The sequence below is a fragment of the Coregonus clupeaformis genome, unplaced genomic scaffold (assembly GCF_020615455.1).
Source record: "Coregonus clupeaformis isolate EN_2021a unplaced genomic scaffold, ASM2061545v1 scaf0229, whole genome shotgun sequence".
NCBI classification, from domain to species: domain Eukaryota; kingdom Metazoa; phylum Chordata; class Actinopteri; order Salmoniformes; family Salmonidae; genus Coregonus; species Coregonus clupeaformis.
In genome coordinates, this window is record NW_025533684.1 from 269,404 (window position 1) to 290,341 (window position 20,938).

General features: G+C 49.6%; 1 protein-coding gene across 1 annotated transcript in view; it reads left to right on the forward strand.

Moving 5' to 3' along the window:
- Positions 1-20,938, forward strand: part of LOC123484205 (slit homolog 3 protein-like) — a 346,208-nt gene that overhangs the window by 261,124 nt on the left and 64,146 nt on the right. The window contains 3 exon segments of the mRNA XM_045214275.1: positions 443-586; positions 5,507-5,607; positions 5,610-5,649. Of these exon segments, the coding sequence (XP_045070210.1) occupies positions 443-586; positions 5,507-5,607; positions 5,610-5,649 (285 nt within the window).

Below are 20,938 nucleotides of genomic sequence, written 5' to 3' on the forward strand. Positions count from 1 at the left end.
CATACCATCTAGCATCATCAGAGAAGTTCTAAATTGATCAACATCTAAACCTCTCCCCTCCTCTTCACCAAAGTACAGATAAGAATCAAAGATGTGCGCCATGGAAAATTGGTATAGACGTTGTTTGCTACCCATCACAATTAGGAATACTATAGATATCGCCTGTTGTTTTTAACCAATCATACTTTGGATTGTTTGGCCTAAGACTATGACACAGCGGGTAAAACCAGTTGAAATGATGTAATTTCCACCTGTTCCGCGCTCTGGGGAAGGATTAGGACGCAGGAGAGACAAACCCAACCCATTAACCCAATTAGGCTTGATGATTCATTTGCTGATGAGAAGTGTATGTGTTTGGGTGGTTATAATGATGTCTAGGTAAAAGGATCTTAACACAGTATGATATTTACCATGTTCATATCTCTCTCCCCCTCTCTCACAGTAACCTTAGCAACAACAAGCTGCGGGATATACGCGAGGGGGCCTTCGACGGAGCCGGGGGGGTCTTGGAGATGCTTCTGACAGGCAACAAGCTGCAGGCGCTGCAGGGACGAATGTTCAGAGGGCTAACCGGACTCAAGACACTGTAAATGGAGCCGAGTCCATCTTAGAATATAAAGGCTTAGACCCAATGCCCAAGGGTTCAAGTTTTTAATAATAATAATAATATCCACATGGCAGTCAAAAGCTAGGTTTCCATCCAATTGGCGACACATTTTCATCTGAATATTCTAAAATCTGCTTAAAGAAAATACCTGCGGGGTGTTTCCACCAAACTGACTTGTTGCGGATAAAAAACACTATGTGATGACATACAGTGGATTGCGAAAGTATTCACCCCCTTTGGCATTTTTCCTATTTTGTTGACTTACAACCTGGAATTAAAATGTTTTTTTGGGGGGTTTGTTTCATGTTATTTACACAACATGCCTACCACTTTGAAGATGCAAAATAAAATAAAAAGTGAAACAAACAAGAAATAAGACAGAAAAACAGAAAACTTGAGCGTGCATAACTATTCACCCCCCCAAAGTCAATACTTTGTAGAACCACCTTTTGCAGCAATTACAGCTGCAAGTCTTTTGGGGTATGTCTCTATATGCTTGGCACATCTAGCCACTGGGATTGTTGCCCATTCTTCAAGGAAAAACTGCTCCAGCTCCTTCAAGTTGGATGGGTTCAGCTGGTGTACAGCAATCATTAAGTCATGCCACAGATTCTCAATTGGATTGAGGTCTGGGCTTTGACTAGGTCATTCCAAGACATTTAAATGTTTCCCCTTAAACCACTCAAGTGTTGCTTTAGCAGCATGCTTAGGGTCATTGCCCTGCTGGAAGGTGAACCTCGTCCCAGTCTCAAATCTCTGGAAGACTGAAACAGTTTTCCTCAAGAATTTCCCTGTATTTAGCGCCATCCATCATTCCTTCAATTCTGACCAGTTTCCCAGTCCCTGCCGATGAAAACATCCCCACAGCATGATGCTGTTACCACCATGCTTCACTGTGGGGATGGTGTTCTGGGGGTAGATGAGAGGTGATGAGATGATATGAGAGGTGTTGGGTTTGCGCCAGACATAGCGTTTTTCCTTTGATGGCCAAAAAGCTCAATTTTAGTCTAATCTGACTATATGTTTGGGGAGTCTCCCACATGGCTTTTGGCGAACACCAAACGTGTTTGCTTATTTTTTTCTTAAGCAATGGCATTTTTCTGGCCACTCTTCTGTAAAGCCCAGCTCTGTGGAGTGTATGGCTTAAAGTGGTCCTATGGATAGATACTCCAATTCCGCTGTGGAGCTTTGCAGCTCCTTCAGGGTTATCTTTGGTCTCTTTGTTGCGCTCTCTGATTAATGCCTCCTTGCCTGGTCCGTGATTTTGGTGGGTGGCCCTCTCTTGGCAGGTTTGTTGTGGTGCCATATTCTTTCCAATTTTTATAATGGATTTAATGGTGCTCCGTGGGATGTTAAAGTTTCTGATATTTTTTATAACCCAACCCTGATCTGTACATCTCCACAACTTTGTCCCTGACCTGCTTGGAGAGCTCCTTGGTCTTCATGGTGCAGCTGCTTGGTGGTGCCCCTTGCTTAGTGATGTTGCAGACTCTGGGGCCTTTCAGAACAGGTGTATACATACTGAGATCATGTGACACTTAGATTGCACACAGGTGGACTTTATTTTAACTAATTATGGGACTTCTGGTAATTGGTTGCACCAGATCCTATTTAGGGGTTTACATAGCAAAGTGGGTGAATACATATGCACACACCACTTTTCCGTTATTTATTTTTTTCGAATTTTTAGAAACAAGTTATTTTTTTCATTTCACTTCACCAATTTGGACTATTTTGTGTATGTCCATTACATGAAATAAAAATAAAAATCAATTTAAATTACAGGTTGTAATGAAACAAAATAGGAAAAACGCCAAGGGGGATGAATACATTTGCAAGGCACTATATAAACAATAATCTGCTAAATGGCATATACAGTGCATTCAGAAAGTATTCAGACCCCTTGACTTTTTCCACATTGTTACATTACAGCCTTATTCTAAAATGGATTAAACAAAACGATCCTCAATCAATCACACACAATACCCATAATGACAAAGCAAAAACAGGTTTGTAAAATTTTTTGCAAAAGAAAAGATAAATAAAAAATAACAATTCACATTTACATAAGTATTCAGACCACAGGAGGTTGGTGGCACCTTTATTGGGGAGAACGGGCTCGTAGTAATGACTGGAGCGGATTAGGTGGAATGGTATCAAATACATAAAAACACATGATTTCCAGGTGTTTGATGCCATTTCATTTGCTCCGTTCCGGCCATTATTATGTGTATAATATTTTGTGTGCACTACAGTGCCTTGCAAAAGTATTCATCCCCCTTGGCATTTTTCCTATTTTGTTGCATTACAACCTGTAATTTAAATTGATTTTTATTTGGATTTCATGTAATGGACATACACAAAATAGTCCAAATTGGTGAAGTGAAATGAAAAAAATAACTTCTTTCAAAAAATTCTAAAAAATAAATAACGGAAAAGTGATGCGTGCATATGTATTCACCCCCTTTGCAATGAAGCCCCTAAATAAGATTTGGTGCAACCAATTACCTTCAGAAGTCACATAATTAGTTAAATAAAGTCCACCTGTGTGCAATCTAAGTGTCACATGATCTCAGTGTATATATACACCTGTTCTGAAAGGCCCCAGAGTCTGCAACACCACTAAGCAAGGGGCACCACCAAGCAAGCGGCACCATGAAGACCAAAGAGCTCTCCAAACAGGTCAGGGGCAAAGTTGTGGAAACTGGTCAGAATTGAAGGAATGATGGATGGCGCTAAATACAGGGAAATTCTTGAGGGAAACCGGTTTCAGTCTTCCAGAGATTTGAGACTGGGACGGAGGTTCACCTTCCAGCAGGGCAATGACCCTAAGCATACTGCTAAAGCAACACTTGAGTGGTTTAAGGGGAAACATTTAAATGTCTTGGAATGACCTAGTCAAAGCCCAGACCTCAATCCAATTGAGAATCTGTGGCATGACTTAATGATTGCTGTACACCAGCTGAACCCATCCAACTTGAAGGAGCTGGAGCAGTTTTTCCTTGAAGAATGGGCAACAATCCCAGTGGCTAGATGTGCCAAGCTTATAAAGACATACCCCAAAAGACTTGCAGCTGTAATTGCTGCAAAAGGTGGTTCTACAAAGTATTGACTTTGGGGGGGTGAATAGTTATGCACGCTCAAGTTTTCTGTTTTTCTGTCTTATTTCTTGTTTGTTTCACACAACTTGAAGGAGCTGGAGCAGTTTTGCCTTGTTTTTTTGTCTTATTTCTTGTTTGTTTCACAAGAAAAAATATTTTGCATCTTCAAAGTGGTAGGCTTTGAGGTTCGTCACAGAGGGGCTCTGGTTGGATGTTCCCACTTTCCCCCCCTCTCCATTAACCTAACCCTAATCCTTTAGTTTGGAACCCCCACCCCACCCTTTCCATTAACCTAACCCCTAACCCTTTAGTTTGGAACCCCCCTCCATTAACCTAACCCTTTAGTTTGGCATGTTGTGTAAATCAAATGATACAAACCCCCAAAAAATCCATTTTAATTCCAGGTTGTAAGGCAACAAAATAGGAAAAATGCCAAGGGGGGTGAATACTTTCGCAAGCCACTGTACACCGTATGAATCTATTCAATAACGTGTCCACACACAATACATCTAACTACTGTATACTCAACAAACATTCACAGACATACACATTCACAAACAGACAATAGTTGCTATGTAACATGGACCCGTTCTCTAAACAGATGCCTAGAGACTAATGATTGAGTGCATAATGGGAAATAATATTTAGAAGATAAAAGAATAGGCCCAGTGACATCACATCCAACCACACATGATGAATCCAGCCCCCCTCTCTCTAGATTAAATACAGTCACAGCTCATAGCCACCTTATTTAGACACAACATTTAGAGAAGATAATTCATTCTCTGTAGCCTAACTGATGGCCAGAAAGGCTTTCTGAGGGGGCTGATTTGGTCCTAATTAAGCGAATTGGGGGGAGCCGTGCATAGGAAAACATTAATGGAATCATGGTATTGAATTTACAGGGTTTTAAATCCCAGGAGCATGAACCAAATTGAGATTGCCTGTCTCGTATCCCTGCCTGTTAGAGCCTAATGCAGAATTTGCTGCTTTCGCATTTTCATCACAGAGGGTCTTTGGTTAGATGTTCATCACAGAGGGGCTCTGGTTGGATGTTGGTCACAGAGGGGCTCTGGTTGGATGTTGGTCACAGAGGGGCTCTGGTTGGATGTTGGTCACAGAGGGGCTCTGGTTGGATGTTCCCACTTTTCCTTTTTTTTTCTTTTTTTCTCTGTGCTTAACCCCTCTCCATTAACCTAACCCTAACCCTTTAGTTTGGACCCCTCCGTTAACCTAACCCTAACCCTTTAGTTTGGAACCCCCCTCTCCATTAACCTAACCCTAACCCTTTAGTTTGGAACCCCCCTCTCCATTAACCTAACCCTAACCATTTAGTTTGAACCCTCCACCCCCTCTCCATTAAACTAACCCTTACCCTTTAGTTTGGACCCCCTCCCCTCCATTAACCTAACCCTAACCCTTTAGTTTGGAACCCCCCTCTCCATTAACCTAACCCTAACCATTTAGTTTGAACCCCCCAACCCCTCTCCATTAAACGAACCCTTACCCTTTAGTTTGGACCCCCCTGGCCCGCACCAAAATAAACTCCCCTTTTGGGCCAGAACACTTTTAGTCACAATAACATTGGATTATACAAGGCCCCAACCACACAGCCCTAGAGCAGGAGACATGTCTACACTGCAGTCTAACAGTCTCACAGCCGACCATCACATAACAGAGAAACAGTAGAACTAGGACCTGGAGTTTTTCCTGGTCATGTGGTCAGTACCACAGTGTTCCTATTGGTTTCCCATTTCACCATGATGTGTGTGTGTGTGTGCGCGTGTCTCCACGACAGGATGCTGAGGAGTAACCAGCTAGGCTGTGTGGACAACACCACCTTCACAGGCCTGAGCTCCGTACGCCTGCTGTCTCTCTATGACAACCGGATCTCCACCATCGCCCGGGAGCCTTCACCACACTGCACTCCCTCTCCACCATGTAAGCCTCCCCTCCCTCCTCTTCCCTCACCACCCACCACCTGATTGTCTGTGTGATCACTCCCTCTCCATGGAAGTCTCGTCTCCCTCCCTCCTATCCTCCTCCACCCACCTGTTTCCTCCTCCTCCCCTCTACCCCACTTCCCCTCACCACCCACCACCTGACTGTTTGAGAGATGTCTCCTAACCCAGCCCTGGTTCTGGAAAGACAGACAACCTAAAGTGTGTTATCACAGCTCTCCATGGCTTCAGAATACTGCTGTAGATGGTCTTGGTAATTACAAGCTTGTTTTGTTGAAGTCTCTCTATGCTTGTTATCAAGCTACAAATAGTTTATATTTACCACCGGCCAAAAAATATAGTTTAATCTTTCCAAAGCTAGCAACAGCATGACAAATGTCCTTTGAATTATGAAAATGGCTGCATATAAATATTGTATTGCGGTCCAATGGAACATGATTCGAAATGAAGCAACATTTTAGTTGATAGCGATGAAGCAATGTTATGTCTGAGATTAACTTGTCAGATGTGATCAGTATTAAAATGAGAAAACCATAAAGCTGTTATGCCTGTTACCCATGACCACCCAGAAGACGACATGTAAATAAATGAACATTTATCTGATTAATAAAACATTAGAGGCTGACGTTCCTGGAAGTGCACCACTATCACCTCATATGTAACCTGTATATGGAATCATGTTTATCTAACTATCACCTCATATGTATGTATGTGCAAATAGTTAAAGTACAAAGGGAAAATAAATAAAACATGAATAAGGTTGTATTTACAATGGTGTTTGTTCTTCACTGGTTACCCTTTTCTTGTGGCAACAGGTCACACATCTTGCTGCTGTGATGACACACTGTGGTCTTTCACCTAATAGATATGGGAGTTTTTCTCAATTTGATTTGTATTCGAATTGTTTGTAGGTCTGCGTAATCTGAGGGAAATATGTGTCTCTAATACGGTCATACATTTGGCAGGAGGTTATGAACTGCAGCTCAGTTTCAACCTCATTTTGTGGGCAGTGTGCACATAGCCTGTCTTCTCTTAAAAGCCAGGTCTGCCTACGGCGGCCTTTCTCAATAGCAAGGCTATGCTCACTGAGTCTGTATATAGTCAAAACTTTCCTTTTGGTTCAGTCACAGTGGTCAGGTATTCTGCCACTGTGTACTCTCTGTTTAGGGCCAAATGGCATTCTAGTTTGCTCTGTTTTTTTGTTAATCCTTTCCAATGTGTCAAGTAATTATTTTTTTGTTTTCTCATTATTTGGTTGGGTCTAATTGTGTTGCAGTCCTGGGGCTCTGTTGGGTCTGTTTGTGTTTGTGAACAGAGCCCCAGTGTCACGACCGTCTACGGAAGGAGTGGACCAAAGCGCAGCGTTTGTAGCGAACATGACTTTATTAAAGTTAAAGTGCACGAACGAGAAAACAATAAACAATGACGGATAGTGAAGTCCACAGTACAAAGACTGAAACGGAACAAAAACCCACAACCCTAAGGTGAACACTGACAGGTTAAATATGGCTCCCAATCAGAGATAACGAGCCGACAGCTGACACTCGTTACCTCCGATTGGGAGTCACATGACGAGACAAGACACTACAACCAAAACCAAACACAACCAAATGAACACACCCTATACCCAACACAACCAAATGAATACACCCTGGCTCAAACTACACAGTCCCGGAGCCAGAGCGTGACACCCAGGACCAGCTTACTTAGGGGACTCTTCTCCAGGTTCATCTCTCTGTAGGTGATGGCTTTGTTATGGAAGGTTTGGGAATCGCTTCCTTTTTAGGTGGTTGTAGGAATTTAACGGCTCTTTTCTGGATTTTGATAATTAGTGGGTACCGGTCTAATGCTATGCATGCATTATTGTCACGCCCTGGCTCTGGGGACTCATATGTTGAGCCAGGGTGTGGATTTTTCTATGTTTTGTTTTCATGTTTTTGGTTCTAGTTCGTTTTGATCTATGTTGGCCAGGGTGGTTCCCAATCAGAGGCAGCTGTAGCTCGTTGTCTCTGATTGGGGACCATACTTAGGCAGCCTTTTGGCATGTTAGTTTTGTGGGATCTTGTTCCGTAAGGTTTTGTGTATAACCTAGGACTTCACGTATCGTTTCGTTTGTTGTTTTGGTTCGTGTGTGTACTAAATAAAGAATGTACGCTTATCACGCTGCGCCTTGGTCCGCTTCATCAGTCGACGAATGTGACAGAAGATCCCACCAAGAGAGGACCAAGCAGCGTGCCCAGGAGGAGAAGTTGGCGATGTCCCAGGTGGGCGAATGGTGGTCTTGGGAGGACATATTTGCGGGCAGAGGGCCATGGGCAAAAGTAAATGCCCAGGCAGGAGAGGTGAAACGGCGCCAACCGTGCCGACGACGGACACGCAAGAGGCAACCCCAAGTAATATTTTTTGGGGGGGCACACGCCGTGGACGACGGGGCTGCTGGAGGCAGCTACAGGACGAATCGGCGGACTAGGAGAGGAGGCCACCAGGTTTGGGGGGCTGGAAGGGTGGTTGGCGGAGCCTAGAGGTAGAGCAGAGCCAACTCCCCGTACTCAGGCTAGGCAGCGTGAGACTGGGCAGGTTCCGTGTTATGCGGAGCCACGTACTGTGCCGCGAGTGTTCCGGCACAGTCCTGTACGTCCTGTGCTAGCACCACGCACGTGTCGTGCTAAGGTGGGCATGCAGCCAGGACGGAGTGTGCCGGCTCAACACTCGTGGCCTCCAGTACCCCTCCTCGGTCCCGGATATCCTGCGCCAGTGCCACGTGCTGTAGTGCCAGTACGAGTGCACAGCCTGTACGCCTGTGCTGATGCCTCCACACAGATTGTGTGGAAATAGGCATTCAGCCAGGGACGGGTTGTGTCAGCTCTCCGCTCCAGACCTCCAGTCCGTCTCCACAGTCCAGCCCGGCCTGTTCCTGTCCCTCGCACCAAACCAGTGGTGCGCGTCGCCAGCCCGGTCCGGCCTGTTCCTGTCCCTCGCACCAAACCAGTGGTGCGCGTCGCCAGCCCGATCCGGCCCGTTCCTGCTCCCCGCACCAAGCCAGTGGTGCGCGTCGCCAGCCCGGTCCGGCCTGTTCCTGTCCCTCGCACCAAGCCTGTGGTGCGCGTCGCCAGCCCAGTCCGGCCTGTTCCAGTCCCTCGCACCAAGCCTGTGGTGCGCGTCGCCAGCCCGGTCCGGCCTGTTCCTGTCCCTCGCACCAAGCCTGTGGTGCGCGGTCACCAGCCCGGTCCGGCCTGTTCCTGTCCCTCGCACCAAGCCAGTGGTACGCGCCGTCAGCCCGGTCCGGCCCGTTCCTGCTCCCCCGCACCAAGCCAGTGGTGCGCTCGCTGTCAGTCAGGCACGGTCCGTGCCTGTTCCACCGGTGCCTGGTCCGGCACCGGTCAGCTGCTCCACTCCGGAACCAGAGCAATCCGCCCACCGGTGTTCAGTCCAGCTCCGGCCAGCGGGACCAGACCAGGGGCGCAACGGGGGGTAGAGAGAGAGTGGTGGTCACGCCCGAGCCGGATCCGCCTCCGAGGCGGAATGCCCACCCGGCCCCTACCCTGTTGTGTTGGTGTGGCGCGGTCGCAGTCCGCGCCTTTGGGGGGTACTGTCACGCCCTGGCTCTGGGGACTCTTATATGTTGAGCCAGGGTGTGGATTTTCTGTTTTGTTTTCTATGTTTTTGGTTCTAGTTCGTTTTGATCTATGTTGGCCAGGGTGGTTCCCAATCAGAGGCAGCTGTAGCTCGTTGTCTCTGATTGGGGACCATACTTAGGCAGCCTTTTGGCATGTTCGTTTTGTGGGATCTTGTTCCGTAAGGTTTTGTGTATAACCTAGGACTTCACGTATCGTTTCGTTTGTTGTTTTGGTTCAGTGTGTACTAAATAAAGAATGTACGCTTATCACGCTGCGCCTTGGTCCGCTTCATCAGTCGACGAATGTGACAGAAGATCCCACCAAGAGAGGACCAAGCAGCGTGCCCAGGAGGAGAAGTTGGCGATGTCCCAGGTGGGCGAATGGTGGTCTTGGGAGGACATATTTGCGGGCAGAGGGGCCATGGGCAAAAGTAAATGCCCAGGCAGGAGAGGTGAACGGCGCCAACCGTGCCGACGACGGACACGCAAGAGGCAACCCCCGGTAATATTTTTGGGGGGCACACGCCGTGGATCGACGGGGCTGCTGGAGGCAGCTACAGGACGAATCGGCGGACTAGGAGAGGAGGCCACCAGGTTTGGGGGGCTGGAAGGGTGGTTGGCGGAGCCTAGAGGTAGAGCAGAGCCAACTCCCGTGCTCAGGCTAGGCAGCGTGAGACTGGGCAGGTTCCGTGTTATGCGGAGCCACGTACTGTGCCGCGAGTGTTCCCGGCACAGTCCTGTACGTCCTGTGCTAGCACCACGCACGTGTCGTGCTAAGGTGGGCATGCAGCCAGGACGGAGTGTGCCGGCTCAACACTCGTGGCCTCCAGTACCCTCCTCGGTCCCCGGATATCCTGCGCCAGTGCCACGTGCTGTAGTGCCAGTACGAGTGCACAGCCCTGTACGTCCTGTGCTGATGCCTCACACAGATTGTGTGGAAATAGGCATTCAGCCAGGACGGGGTTGTGTCAGCTCTCCGCTCCAGACCTCCAGTCCGTCTCCACAGTCCAGCCCGGCCTGTTCCTGTCCCTCGCACCAAACCAGTGGTGCGCGCCCGCCAGCCCGGTCCGGCCTGTTCCTGTCCCTCGCACCAAACCAGTGGTGCGCGTCGCCAGCCCGATCCGGCCCGTCCTGCTCCCCGCACCAAGCCAGTGGTGCGCGCCGCCAGCCCGGTCCGGCCTGTTCCTGTCCCTCGCACCAAGCCTGTGGTGCGCGTCGCCAGCCCAGTCCGGCCTGTTCCAGTCCCTCGCACCAAGCCTGTGGTGCGCGTCGCCAGCCCGGTCCGGCCTGTTCCTGTCCCTCGCACCAAGCCTGTGGTGCGCGTCGCCAGCCCGGTCCGGCCTGTTCCTGTCCCTCGCACCAAGCCAGTGGTACGCGTCGTCAGCCCGGTCCGGCCCGTTCCTGCTCCCCGCACCAAGCCAGTGGTGCGCGTCGTCAGTCAGGCACGGTCCGTGCCTGTTCCACCGGTGCCTGGTCCGGCACCGGTCAGCTGCTCCACTCCGGAACCAGAGCAATCCGCTCCACCGGTGTTCAGTCCAGCTCCGGCCAGCGGGACCAGACCAGGGGCGCAACGGGGGGGTAGAGAGAGAGTGGTGGTCACGCCCGGAGCCGGATCCGCCTCCGAGGCGGAATGCCCACCCGGCCCCTACCCTGTTGTGTTGGTGTGGCGCGGTCGCAGTCCGCGCCTTTGGGGGGGGGTACTGTCACGCCCTGGCTCTGGGGACTCTTATATGTTGAGCCAGGGTGTGGATTTTCTGTTTTGTTTTCTATGTTTTTGGTTCTAGTTCGTTTTGATCTATGTTGGCCAGGGTGGTTCCCAATCAGAGGCAGCTGTAGCTCGTTGTCTCTGATTGGGGACCATACTTAGGCAGCCTTTTGGCATGTTCGTTTTGTGGGATCTTGTTCCGTAAGGTTTTGTGTATAACCTAGGACTTCACGTATCGTTTCGTTTGTTGTTTTGGTTCGTGTGTGTACTAAATAAAGAATGTACGCTTATCACGCTGCGCCTTGGTCCGCTTCATCAGTCGACGAACGTGACAATTATTTGGTATTTTATGTTGTTCACTGAGGATATTTTTGCAGAATTCTCTCTCGCTCTCTTTCTTTTTCTCTCCCTCTCTCCTTTGCTCCTTTCTCAGGGCTAACTTAGAGCCGGGAGGCAGCAAGTGTTTCCGGTGGGTGCGACCTATTCAGTAAGGGCAAAAGTCAGGACAGAAGTTACTTTGTGGGGGAACTCCTGTGATTATCGCAACACATGGCTTCTTTATATATATATACAGTGGGGAAAAAAAGTATTTAGTCAGCCACCAATTGTGCAAGTTCTCCCACTTAAAAAGATGAGAGAGGCCTGTAATTTTCATCATAGGTACACGTCAACTATGACAGACAAATTGAAAAAACAAAATCCAGAAAATCACATTGTAGGATTTTTAATGAATTTATTTGCAAATTATGGTGGAAAATAAGTATTTGGTCACCTACAAACAAGCAAGATTTCTGGCTCTCACAGACCTGTAACTTCTTCTTTAAGAGGCTCCTCTGTCCTCCACTAGTTACCTGTATTAATGGCACCTGTTTGAACTTGTTATCAGTATAAAAGACACCTGTCCACAACCTCAAACAGTCACACTCCAAACTCCACTATGGCCAAGACCAAAGAGCTGTCAAAGGACACCAGAAACAAAATTGTAGACCTGCACCAGGCTGGGAAGACTGAATCTGCAATAGGTAAGCAGCTTGGTTTGAAGAAATCAACTGTGGGAGCAATTATTAGGAAATGGAAGACATACAAGACCACTGATAATTTCCCTCGATCTGGGGGCTCCACGCAAGATCTCACCCCGTGGGGTCAAAATGATCACAAGAACGGTGAGCAATAATCCCAGAACCACACGGGGGGACCTAGTGAATGACCTGCAGAGAGCTGGGACCAAAGTAACAAAGCCTACCATCAGTAACACACTACGCCACCAGGGACTCAAATCCTGCAGTGCAAGACGTGTCCCCCTGCTTAAGCCAGTACATGTCCAGGCCCGTCTGAAGTTTGCTAGGGTGCATTTGGATGATCCAGAAGAGGATTGGGAGAATGTCATATGGTGAGATGAAACCAAAATATAACTTTTTAGTAAAAACTCAACTCGTCGTGTTTGGAGGACAAAGAATGCTGAGTTGCATCCAAAGAACACCATACCTACTGTGAAGCATGTGGGTGGAAACATCATGCGTTGGGGCTGTTTTTTCTGCAAAGGGACCAGGACGACTGATCCGTGTAAAGGAAAGAATGAATGGGGCCATGTATTGTGAGATTTTTGAGTGAAAACCTCCTTCCATCAGCAAGGGCATTCAAGATGAAACGTGGCTGGGTCTTTCAGCATGACAATGATCCCAAACACACCGCCCGGGCAACGAAGGAGTGGCTTCGTAAGAAGCATTTCAAGGTCCTGGAGTGGCCTAGCCAGTCTCCAGATCTCAACCCCATAGAAAATCTTTGGAGGGGAGTTGAAAGTCCGTGTTGCCCAGCGACAGCCCCAAAACATCACTGCTCTAGAGGAGATCTGCATGGAGGAATGGGCCAAAATACCAGCAACAGTGTGTGAAAACCTTGTGAAGACTTACAGAAAACGTTTGACCTGTGTCATTGCCAACAAAGGGTATATAATAAAGTATTGAGAAACTTTTGTTATTGACCAAATACTTATTTTCCACCATCATTTGCAAATAAATTCATTAAAAAATCCTACAATGTGATTTTCTGGATTTTTTTTCTTATTTTGTCTGTCATAGTTGACGTGTACCTATGATGAAAATTACAGGCCTCTCTCATCTTTTTAAGTGGGAGAACTTGCACAATTGGTGGCTGACTAAATACTTTTTTCCCCCACTGTATATATATATATATATATAAAAAAATGAATGCCACTTGCCATTTTGCGTCTTATAAGATAAGATAAGATAGTATTTTATTAATCCCCCAGAGGGGAAATTTGATTGCACCAGCCAATACATATATTACCAATAAATAACTCATAAAAACACAAGGACACACAGACATTAAAAGCAGCACATCATCAATTAATATAAAATCTACGTGTCGGTATTAAAAAGCCTAATAGCATCATAGACTAATAGCATCATAGCCTCACAGCATCATAGCATTTAAGCATCATAGCCTCATAGCATTTAAGCATCAGCCTCATAGCCTCATAGCATTTAAGCATCATAGCCTCACAGCCTCATAGCATCATAGCATTTAAGCATCATAGCCTCATAGCATTTAAGCATCAGCCTCATAGCCTCATAGCATTTAAGCATCATAGCCTCACAGCATCATAGCCTCATAGCATGTAAGCATCATAGCCTCATAGCATCATAGCTTCATTGCATATGGTAAAAAGGACCTGGGTAAAATAAATATGTCTGCCATTGTATGCGAATGCTCCAGGCAGGTACTGTGGAGGGGGTGACTAGTGTAGGCTATAACACTGTGATGCTGATGCTCCAGGTACTGTGGAGGGGGGTGACTAGTGTCGGCTATAGCACGGTGATGCTCCAGGTACTGTGGAGGGGGTGACTAGTGTCGGCTATAACAACTGTGATGCTCCAGATACTGTGGAGGGGGTGACTAGTGTCGGCTATAACACTGTGATGCTCCAGGTACTGTGGAGGGGGTGACTAGTGTGGCTATAACACTGTGATGCTCCAGGTACTGTGGAGGGGGGTGACTAGTGTCGGCTATAACACTGTGATGCTCCAGGTACTGTGGAGGGGTTGACTAGTGTCGGCTATAACACTGTGATGCTCCAGGTACTGTGGAGGGGGTGACTAGTGTCGGCTATAACACTGTGATGCTCCAGGTTCTGTGGAGGGGGTGACTAGTGTCGGCTATAACACTGTGATGCTCCAGGTTCTGTGGAGGGGTGGTTAGTGTCGGCTATAACACTGTGATGCTCCAGGTACTGTGGAGGGGGTGACTAGTGTCGGCTATAACACTGTGATGCTCCAGGTACTGTGGAGGGAGTGACTAGTGTCGGCTATAACACTGTGATGCTCCAGGTACTGTGGAGGGGTTGACTAGTGTCGGCTATAACACTGTGATGCTCCAGGTACTGTGGAGGGGGTGACTAGTGTCGGCTATAACACTGTGATGCTCCAGGTACTGTGGAGGGGGTGACTAGTGTCGGCTATAACACTGTGATGCTCCAGGTACTGTGGAGGGGGTGACTAGTGTCGGCTATAACACTGTGATGCTCCAGGTACTGTGGAGGGGTTGACTAGTGTCGGCTATAACACTGTGATGCTACAGGTACTGTGGAGGGGGTGACTAGTGTCGGCTATAACACTGTGATGCTCCAGGTACTGTGGAGGGGGTGACTAGTGTCGGCTATAACATTGTGATGCTCCAGGTTCTGTGAAGGGGGTGGTTAGTGTCGGCTATAACACTGTGATGCTCCAGGTACTGTGGAGGGGGTGACTAGTGTCGGCTATAACACTGTGATGCTCCAGGTACTGTGGAGGGGGTGGTTAGTGTCGGCTATAACACTGTGATGCTCCAGGTACTGTGGAGAGGGTGGTTAGTGTCGGCTATAACACTGTGATGCTCCAGGTACTGTGGAGGGGGTGACTAGTGTTGACTATAAGTGTTGGCTCAAAGTGGAGGAGAGATTGACTTCATGTAACGATCCCGGCTGTCTGAGTCGGGTCCTGTCTGGTGACTAGTTTTTCCTGTTCGTAATCTCCAGTTTCCCGAGGGTTCGGGAACGCTCCGGGAGCGCTCTTGTTTTCCGCACCTGCATCCCATCAGCAATCTGCACACCTGGTCCTGATCATCACCCTTCTTAGGGCTCTGGCCGAACATCCAGTTCCTGCCGGATCGTTAGCCATGAACAGTATGTTTGTCAGCGTATCAGCCTTGAGTTCTAGCGTTAGTTTTTGTTGTTTTGCACCTTGTTGATTTGCTGTGTACTCACCTCCGTTTTGTTCTGTCTGCAGTCTCTCACCCGGAACCTTCACCCAACCTCTGCCTGATGGTCGGCCGGCTGCCGAGCCATGTCTGGACCTACCACTGCACCCTCAACAACCCATCCACGCCACCCGCTCTGTCCCTGGATTATTCAGCCTCACTCGGGAGTCAATTAATAAACACTCACCTTTTTCTCTAAGTACCTTGTCCTGGTCTGCTTCTGGGTTCTGGGCGTAGTAAACCGTGACAGAACGATCCGGCCAGTAATGAACCCAGCGGACCTGGACTCTGTTCGCCATGCCATTACCCATCAGGAGAAGATGTTGGGCCATCATAGCACGGTACTACAGGGAGATCGCGTTGTCAGTTCGGAACCTTTCTACCGGTCTGACGGAGGTCCAGAACCAACGCAAGTTTCCGGTGGAGGATCCACTACCGGTTTCACCCATCTCGCCTGCCGCTTCGGGAGCTGTGTCCTTCCGTGAGCCCGAGGTTCCGACGCCGGATAGATATGAGGGGGAGCTGGGGAAGATGCGTCCTTCCTTATGCAGTGTGGATTAGTGTTCGATCTACAGCCCTACTCTTATGCCACAGACAAGGCTAGGATAGCCTTTGTGATTGCGTTGCTGCGTGGTCGAGCGCTGAGTGGGCTTCAGCCGTTTGGGAACGACAAGACCCTGCATGGCTTCATACCAGGGGTTCACGGCCGAGATGAGGAAGCTCTTCGACCATTCCGTCCGAGGGAGGGACGAGCTAGGCGCCTGTTTTCGCTCACCAAGGAACTCGCAGCGTGGCCGACTTCGTGATCGAGTTCAAGACGTTGGCTGTGGAGAGTGGGTGGAACGAGGAGTCTCTGCAAGCGGCCTTTACCAGGGTCTGTCGGAGCAGCTCAAGGATGAGTTGATCTCCTATCCGGAGCCTAGTGACCTGGACAGCTTGGTAGCCTTGTCTATTCGGGGTGGATAATCGAGTCCGAGAGCGAAGGAGGGAGAAGCAATGGGGTCCGTCCAATCGATCAGCTTCTCAGTTCCCAGTCGGGTCGGGTGGTGGACCAGAACACGTCGATCATTCTCCACCACAATGGATTAGTGGAGAGGTCCTCTCTCCCGATTCTGAACCCATGCAAGTGGGGCGGCACGGGTCAACCAAGGAGGAGCGTCAACATAGACGCCAGACCAACTGCTGCCTCTACTGTGGTAGCTCGGGACATTACATCTCCACCTGTTCCCGGCGGTCGCCAAACTGCCCGGCTCGCTAAAGTTGGGAGGACTTTTAGCGAGCCAGTTTCAACCTCTCAGTACATCTGTCAGACCCCCGTTTCCCGGCTACCCTTGTGAACAGGAATCAGAGCTTAGCGCTTAACGCTTTTATCGATTCAGGTGCCGATGGAAGCTTTCTTGATGCCGAAGTTGGTGGAACAGCTGGGGCTTTCAAGGAGCAATTGCCGGAAGCCATTGAAGCGACCACTCTGAACGGGCAGTAGTCTGGCACGTATCACGATGAGGACTGAACCGGTTAAGATGCGGTTGTCGGGGAATCATTCTGAGATGATTTCATTCTTCATTCTGCCGTCTTCCCATGTTCCTCTGGTCCTTGGATATCCCTGGCTGAAGGGAACACAATCCCACGTTCGATTGGGTGACGGGCAAGGTAACGAGTTGGAGCCTTGATTGTCATGCTAACTGTCTCAAGACTGCCTGCCCCCATTCGGTTCCCAGTCAGGTGATTGAGGCTAAACCCCAGATTTGTCCCTGGTTCCCGAGACATATCACGATTTGGGGGAAGTTTTCAGTAAGCAGAAGGCTCTGTCACTCCCTCCCCACCGACCATATGATTGTGCCATCAACCTGGTCCCTGGAGCTGTCTACCCCAAGGGAAGGTTATACAGTATCTCCCGACCTGAACGTGAGGGTTGGAGACCTACATCAAGGAGTCCCTAGCTGCTGGTCTCGCTCGCCCCTCGTCATCACCCCTGGGGGCAGGATTCTTCTTTGTGGGTAAGAAGGATGGCTCTCTTCGACCGTGTATTGATTATCGGGGGTTGAATGACATCACGGTCAAGAACAAGTATCCCCCTGCCCTTGATGAGTTCTGCCTTCGACTCTTACAGGGTGCTACGGTGTTCACCAAGCTGAGACCTACGAATGCGTATCACCTGGTCCGGATCAGAGGGGGGACGAGTGGTTGACGGGTTTCAATACACCGATGGGTCACTTCGAGTATCAGGTGATGCCGTTAGACTGACCAATGCTCCAGCGGTATTCCAGAGTATGGTGAACGACGCCCTGAGAGATATGATCGGTCTCTTTGTGTTTGTTTACCTGGATGACATTCTGATCTTCTCGAAGGAACCTTCCGACCACGTCCAGCATGTCCGGCAGGTTCTGCAGCGATTGTTGGAGAATCGCTCTGTTCGTGAAGGCCGAGAAGTGCGAGTTTCACGCCCACACGACATCCTTTCTCGGGTACATCATCTCCAGGGGAGAGATTAGGATGGACCAGGAGAAGGTTAGAGCGGTTCTGGAATGGGTCCAGCCCGGTACGAGATTGCAGCTCCAGAGATTTTTGGGGTTTGCGAATTTCTACCGCAGATTCATCCGGGATTACAGCCGTGTGGCCGCTCCGTTAACGGCCTTGACTTCCAGTATCAGGACCTTCAGGTGGAATCGGAGGCGGATCGAGCGTTTCTGGATTTGAAGAGGCGATTCACCAACGCACCGATTCTCTCTCAACCGGACACGGCCCGTCAGTTCGTCGTTGAAGTGGACGCGTCTGATGTGGGAGTTGGCGCCATCCTGTCGCAGCGATGCTCCACGGACAGTAAACTCCATCCTGCGCCTACTACTTCGTCGCCTTTCGCCTGCGGAGAGGAATTACGATGTGGGTAACCGGGAGCTTCTCGCGGTGAAACTTGCCTTGGAGGAGTGGCGCCACTGGTTGGAGGGGGCGGAGCAACCGTTTATTGTCTGGACTGACCACAAGAATCTTGCTTACGTGCAATCGGCTAAACGCCTCAACTCCCGTCAGGCCAGGTGGGCGTTGTTTTTCGGACGATTCAAGTTTGCCCTGACGCTTCGACCTGGATCTAAGAACGGCAAGGCGGACGCCTTGTCCCCGGATGTTCTCCAAGACGGAGGAGAGTGGGTCCAAGACCGAGACAATCCTCCCCCGGAACTGCGTCGTGGGAGCAGTTATGTGGAAGATTGAGGAGGAGGTGCTGGCGGCCCTTCGACTCAGCCCGGTCTCCGTAACGGTCCACCCGGTCGGTTGTTTGTGCCTGAGTCGGTTCGCCCTGCTGTCCTCAAATGGTCCCACGCCAGCAAGATGGCTTGTCACCCTGGCGTGGCTCGGACAATGGCGTTTCTTCGAGACGTTTTTGGTGGCCTGCCATGGCCGAGGATACTCGGGGTTTTGTTGCTGCCTGTCCAGTGTGTGCGCAGAATAAGAGTACCAATCGCCCAGCTCTGGACTACTTCACCCCTTCCTATTCCCGGCGACCATGGTCGCATCTGGCCCTGGACTTCGTCACTGGGTTGCCCGCTTCTGAGGGGAACACGGTCGTTCTGACGATCGTGGACAGATTCAGCAAGTTCGCCCCACTTTGTGCCTATTGCCAAGCTTCCCTCTGCCTCGGAGACGTCCGAGATCCTGGTTAGGGAGGTTTTCAGGGTCCACGGTTTGCCCAGGGATATCAAGCTTCCGACCGTGGCCCTCAGTTTACCTCTGCTGTCTGGAAGTCCTTCTGTTTGGCCATTGGAGCTACAGTCAGTCTCACATCTGGTTTTCACCCCCAATCCAATGGTCAGGCGGAGAGAGCCAACCAGAAGATGGAATCCACGCTACGCTGTCTGGTCTCTTCCAACCCCACCTCCTGGGTCTCTCAGTTGCCTTGGGTTGAGTATGCCCACAATAGTCTTCCCACATCTGCCACTGGGATGTCTCCCTTCCAGTGCCTGTATGGCTACCAACCTCCCCTGTTTCCTTCTCAGGAGAAGGAGCCTCTCAGTGCCTTCTGTTCAGGCCCATATTCGTCGTTGCCACCGGACCTGGCATCGGGCCAGAAAGGCACTCCTTAGAGTTTGGGACCGGTATCAGCTCCAGGCGACTGCCGCCGGATCCCCCGCTCCCACCTATACCATCGGAGATAGGGTTTGGTTGGCCACACGGGATCTTCCGTTACGGACTGAGTCTAGGAAGTTGTTACCGAAGTTCATTGGTCCGTTTGTGGTGGAGAAGGTGATCAATCCAGTGGCAGTTCGACTCAAACTACCGAGGACGCTCAGAGTCCATCCCACCTTTCATGTCTCCTGCCTCAAGCCTGTCTTCCTCAGTCCTCTGTTGCCTCCTCCGCCTCCTCCCTCCTCCTCCTCGGATGATCGGAGGTGGTCCTGCCTACACGGTGCGTCGCATCATTGGATTCCAGACGGCGGGGCCGGGGTTTCCAGTATCTCGTGGACTGGGAGGGGTATGGCCCTGAAGAGAGGAGTTGGATTCCGCGGCGACAGGTCCTAGATGCGGATCTCATCAGTGACTTCTACCGCTCCATCCTGGCGCTCCGGGAGTCCGCCCGGTGGCGTTCGGTCGGAGGGGGGTACTGTAACGATCCCGGCTGTCTGAGTCGGGTCCTGTCTGGTGACTAGTTTTTCCTGTTCGTAATCTCCAGTTTCCCGAGGGTTCGGGAACGCTCCGGGGAGCGCTCTTGTTTTCCGCACCTGCATCCCATCAGCAATCTGCACACCTGGTCCTGATCATCACCCTTCTTAGGCTCTGGCCGAACATCCAGTTCTGCCGGATCGCTAGCCATGAACAGTATGTTTGTCAGCGTATCAGCCTTGAGTTCTAGCGTTAGTTTTTGTTGTTTTGCACCTTGTTGATTTGCTGTGTACTCACCTCCGTTTTGTTCTGTCTGCAGTCTCTCACCCGAACCTTCACCCAACCTCTGCCTGATGGTCGGCGGCTGCCGAGCCATGTCTGGACCTACCACTGCACCCTCAACAACCCATCCACGCCACCCGCTCTGTCCCTGGATTATTCAGCCTCACTCGGGAGTCAATTAATAAACACTCACCTTTTTCTCTAAGTACCTTGTCCTGGTCTGCTTCTGGGTTCTGGCGTAGTAAACCGTGACACTTCATCACTACTTGTATTTGTGAGAGCTATTGACATGTTGAATGCACCAAGCTGTCTGTTTGAACTACTGGCGCACAGCTCGGACACCCATGCATACCCCATAAGACATGCCACCAGAGGTCTCTTCACAGTCCCCAAGTCAAGAACAGACTATGGGAGGCGCACAGTACTACATTGAGCCATGACTACATGGAACTCTATTCCACATCAAGTAACTCATGCAAGCAGTAAAATTAGATTTTTTAAAAACTGATAAAAGTACACCTTATGGAACAGCGGGGACTGTGAATCAACACAAACATATACACATGCATACAAACACACGATAACATACTATACACATGGATTTTGTGCTATAGATATGTGGTAGTAGAGTAGGGGCCTGAGGGCACACACTTAATATGTTGTGAAATCTGTTATGAATGTATTGTTATGTTTTTAAAATGTATAACTGCCTTAATTTTGCTGGACCCCCAGGAAGAGTAGCTGCTGCCTTGGCATAATAAATACAAATACAAATACCGTGATGCTCCAGGCAGGTACTGTGGAGGGAGTGACTAGTGT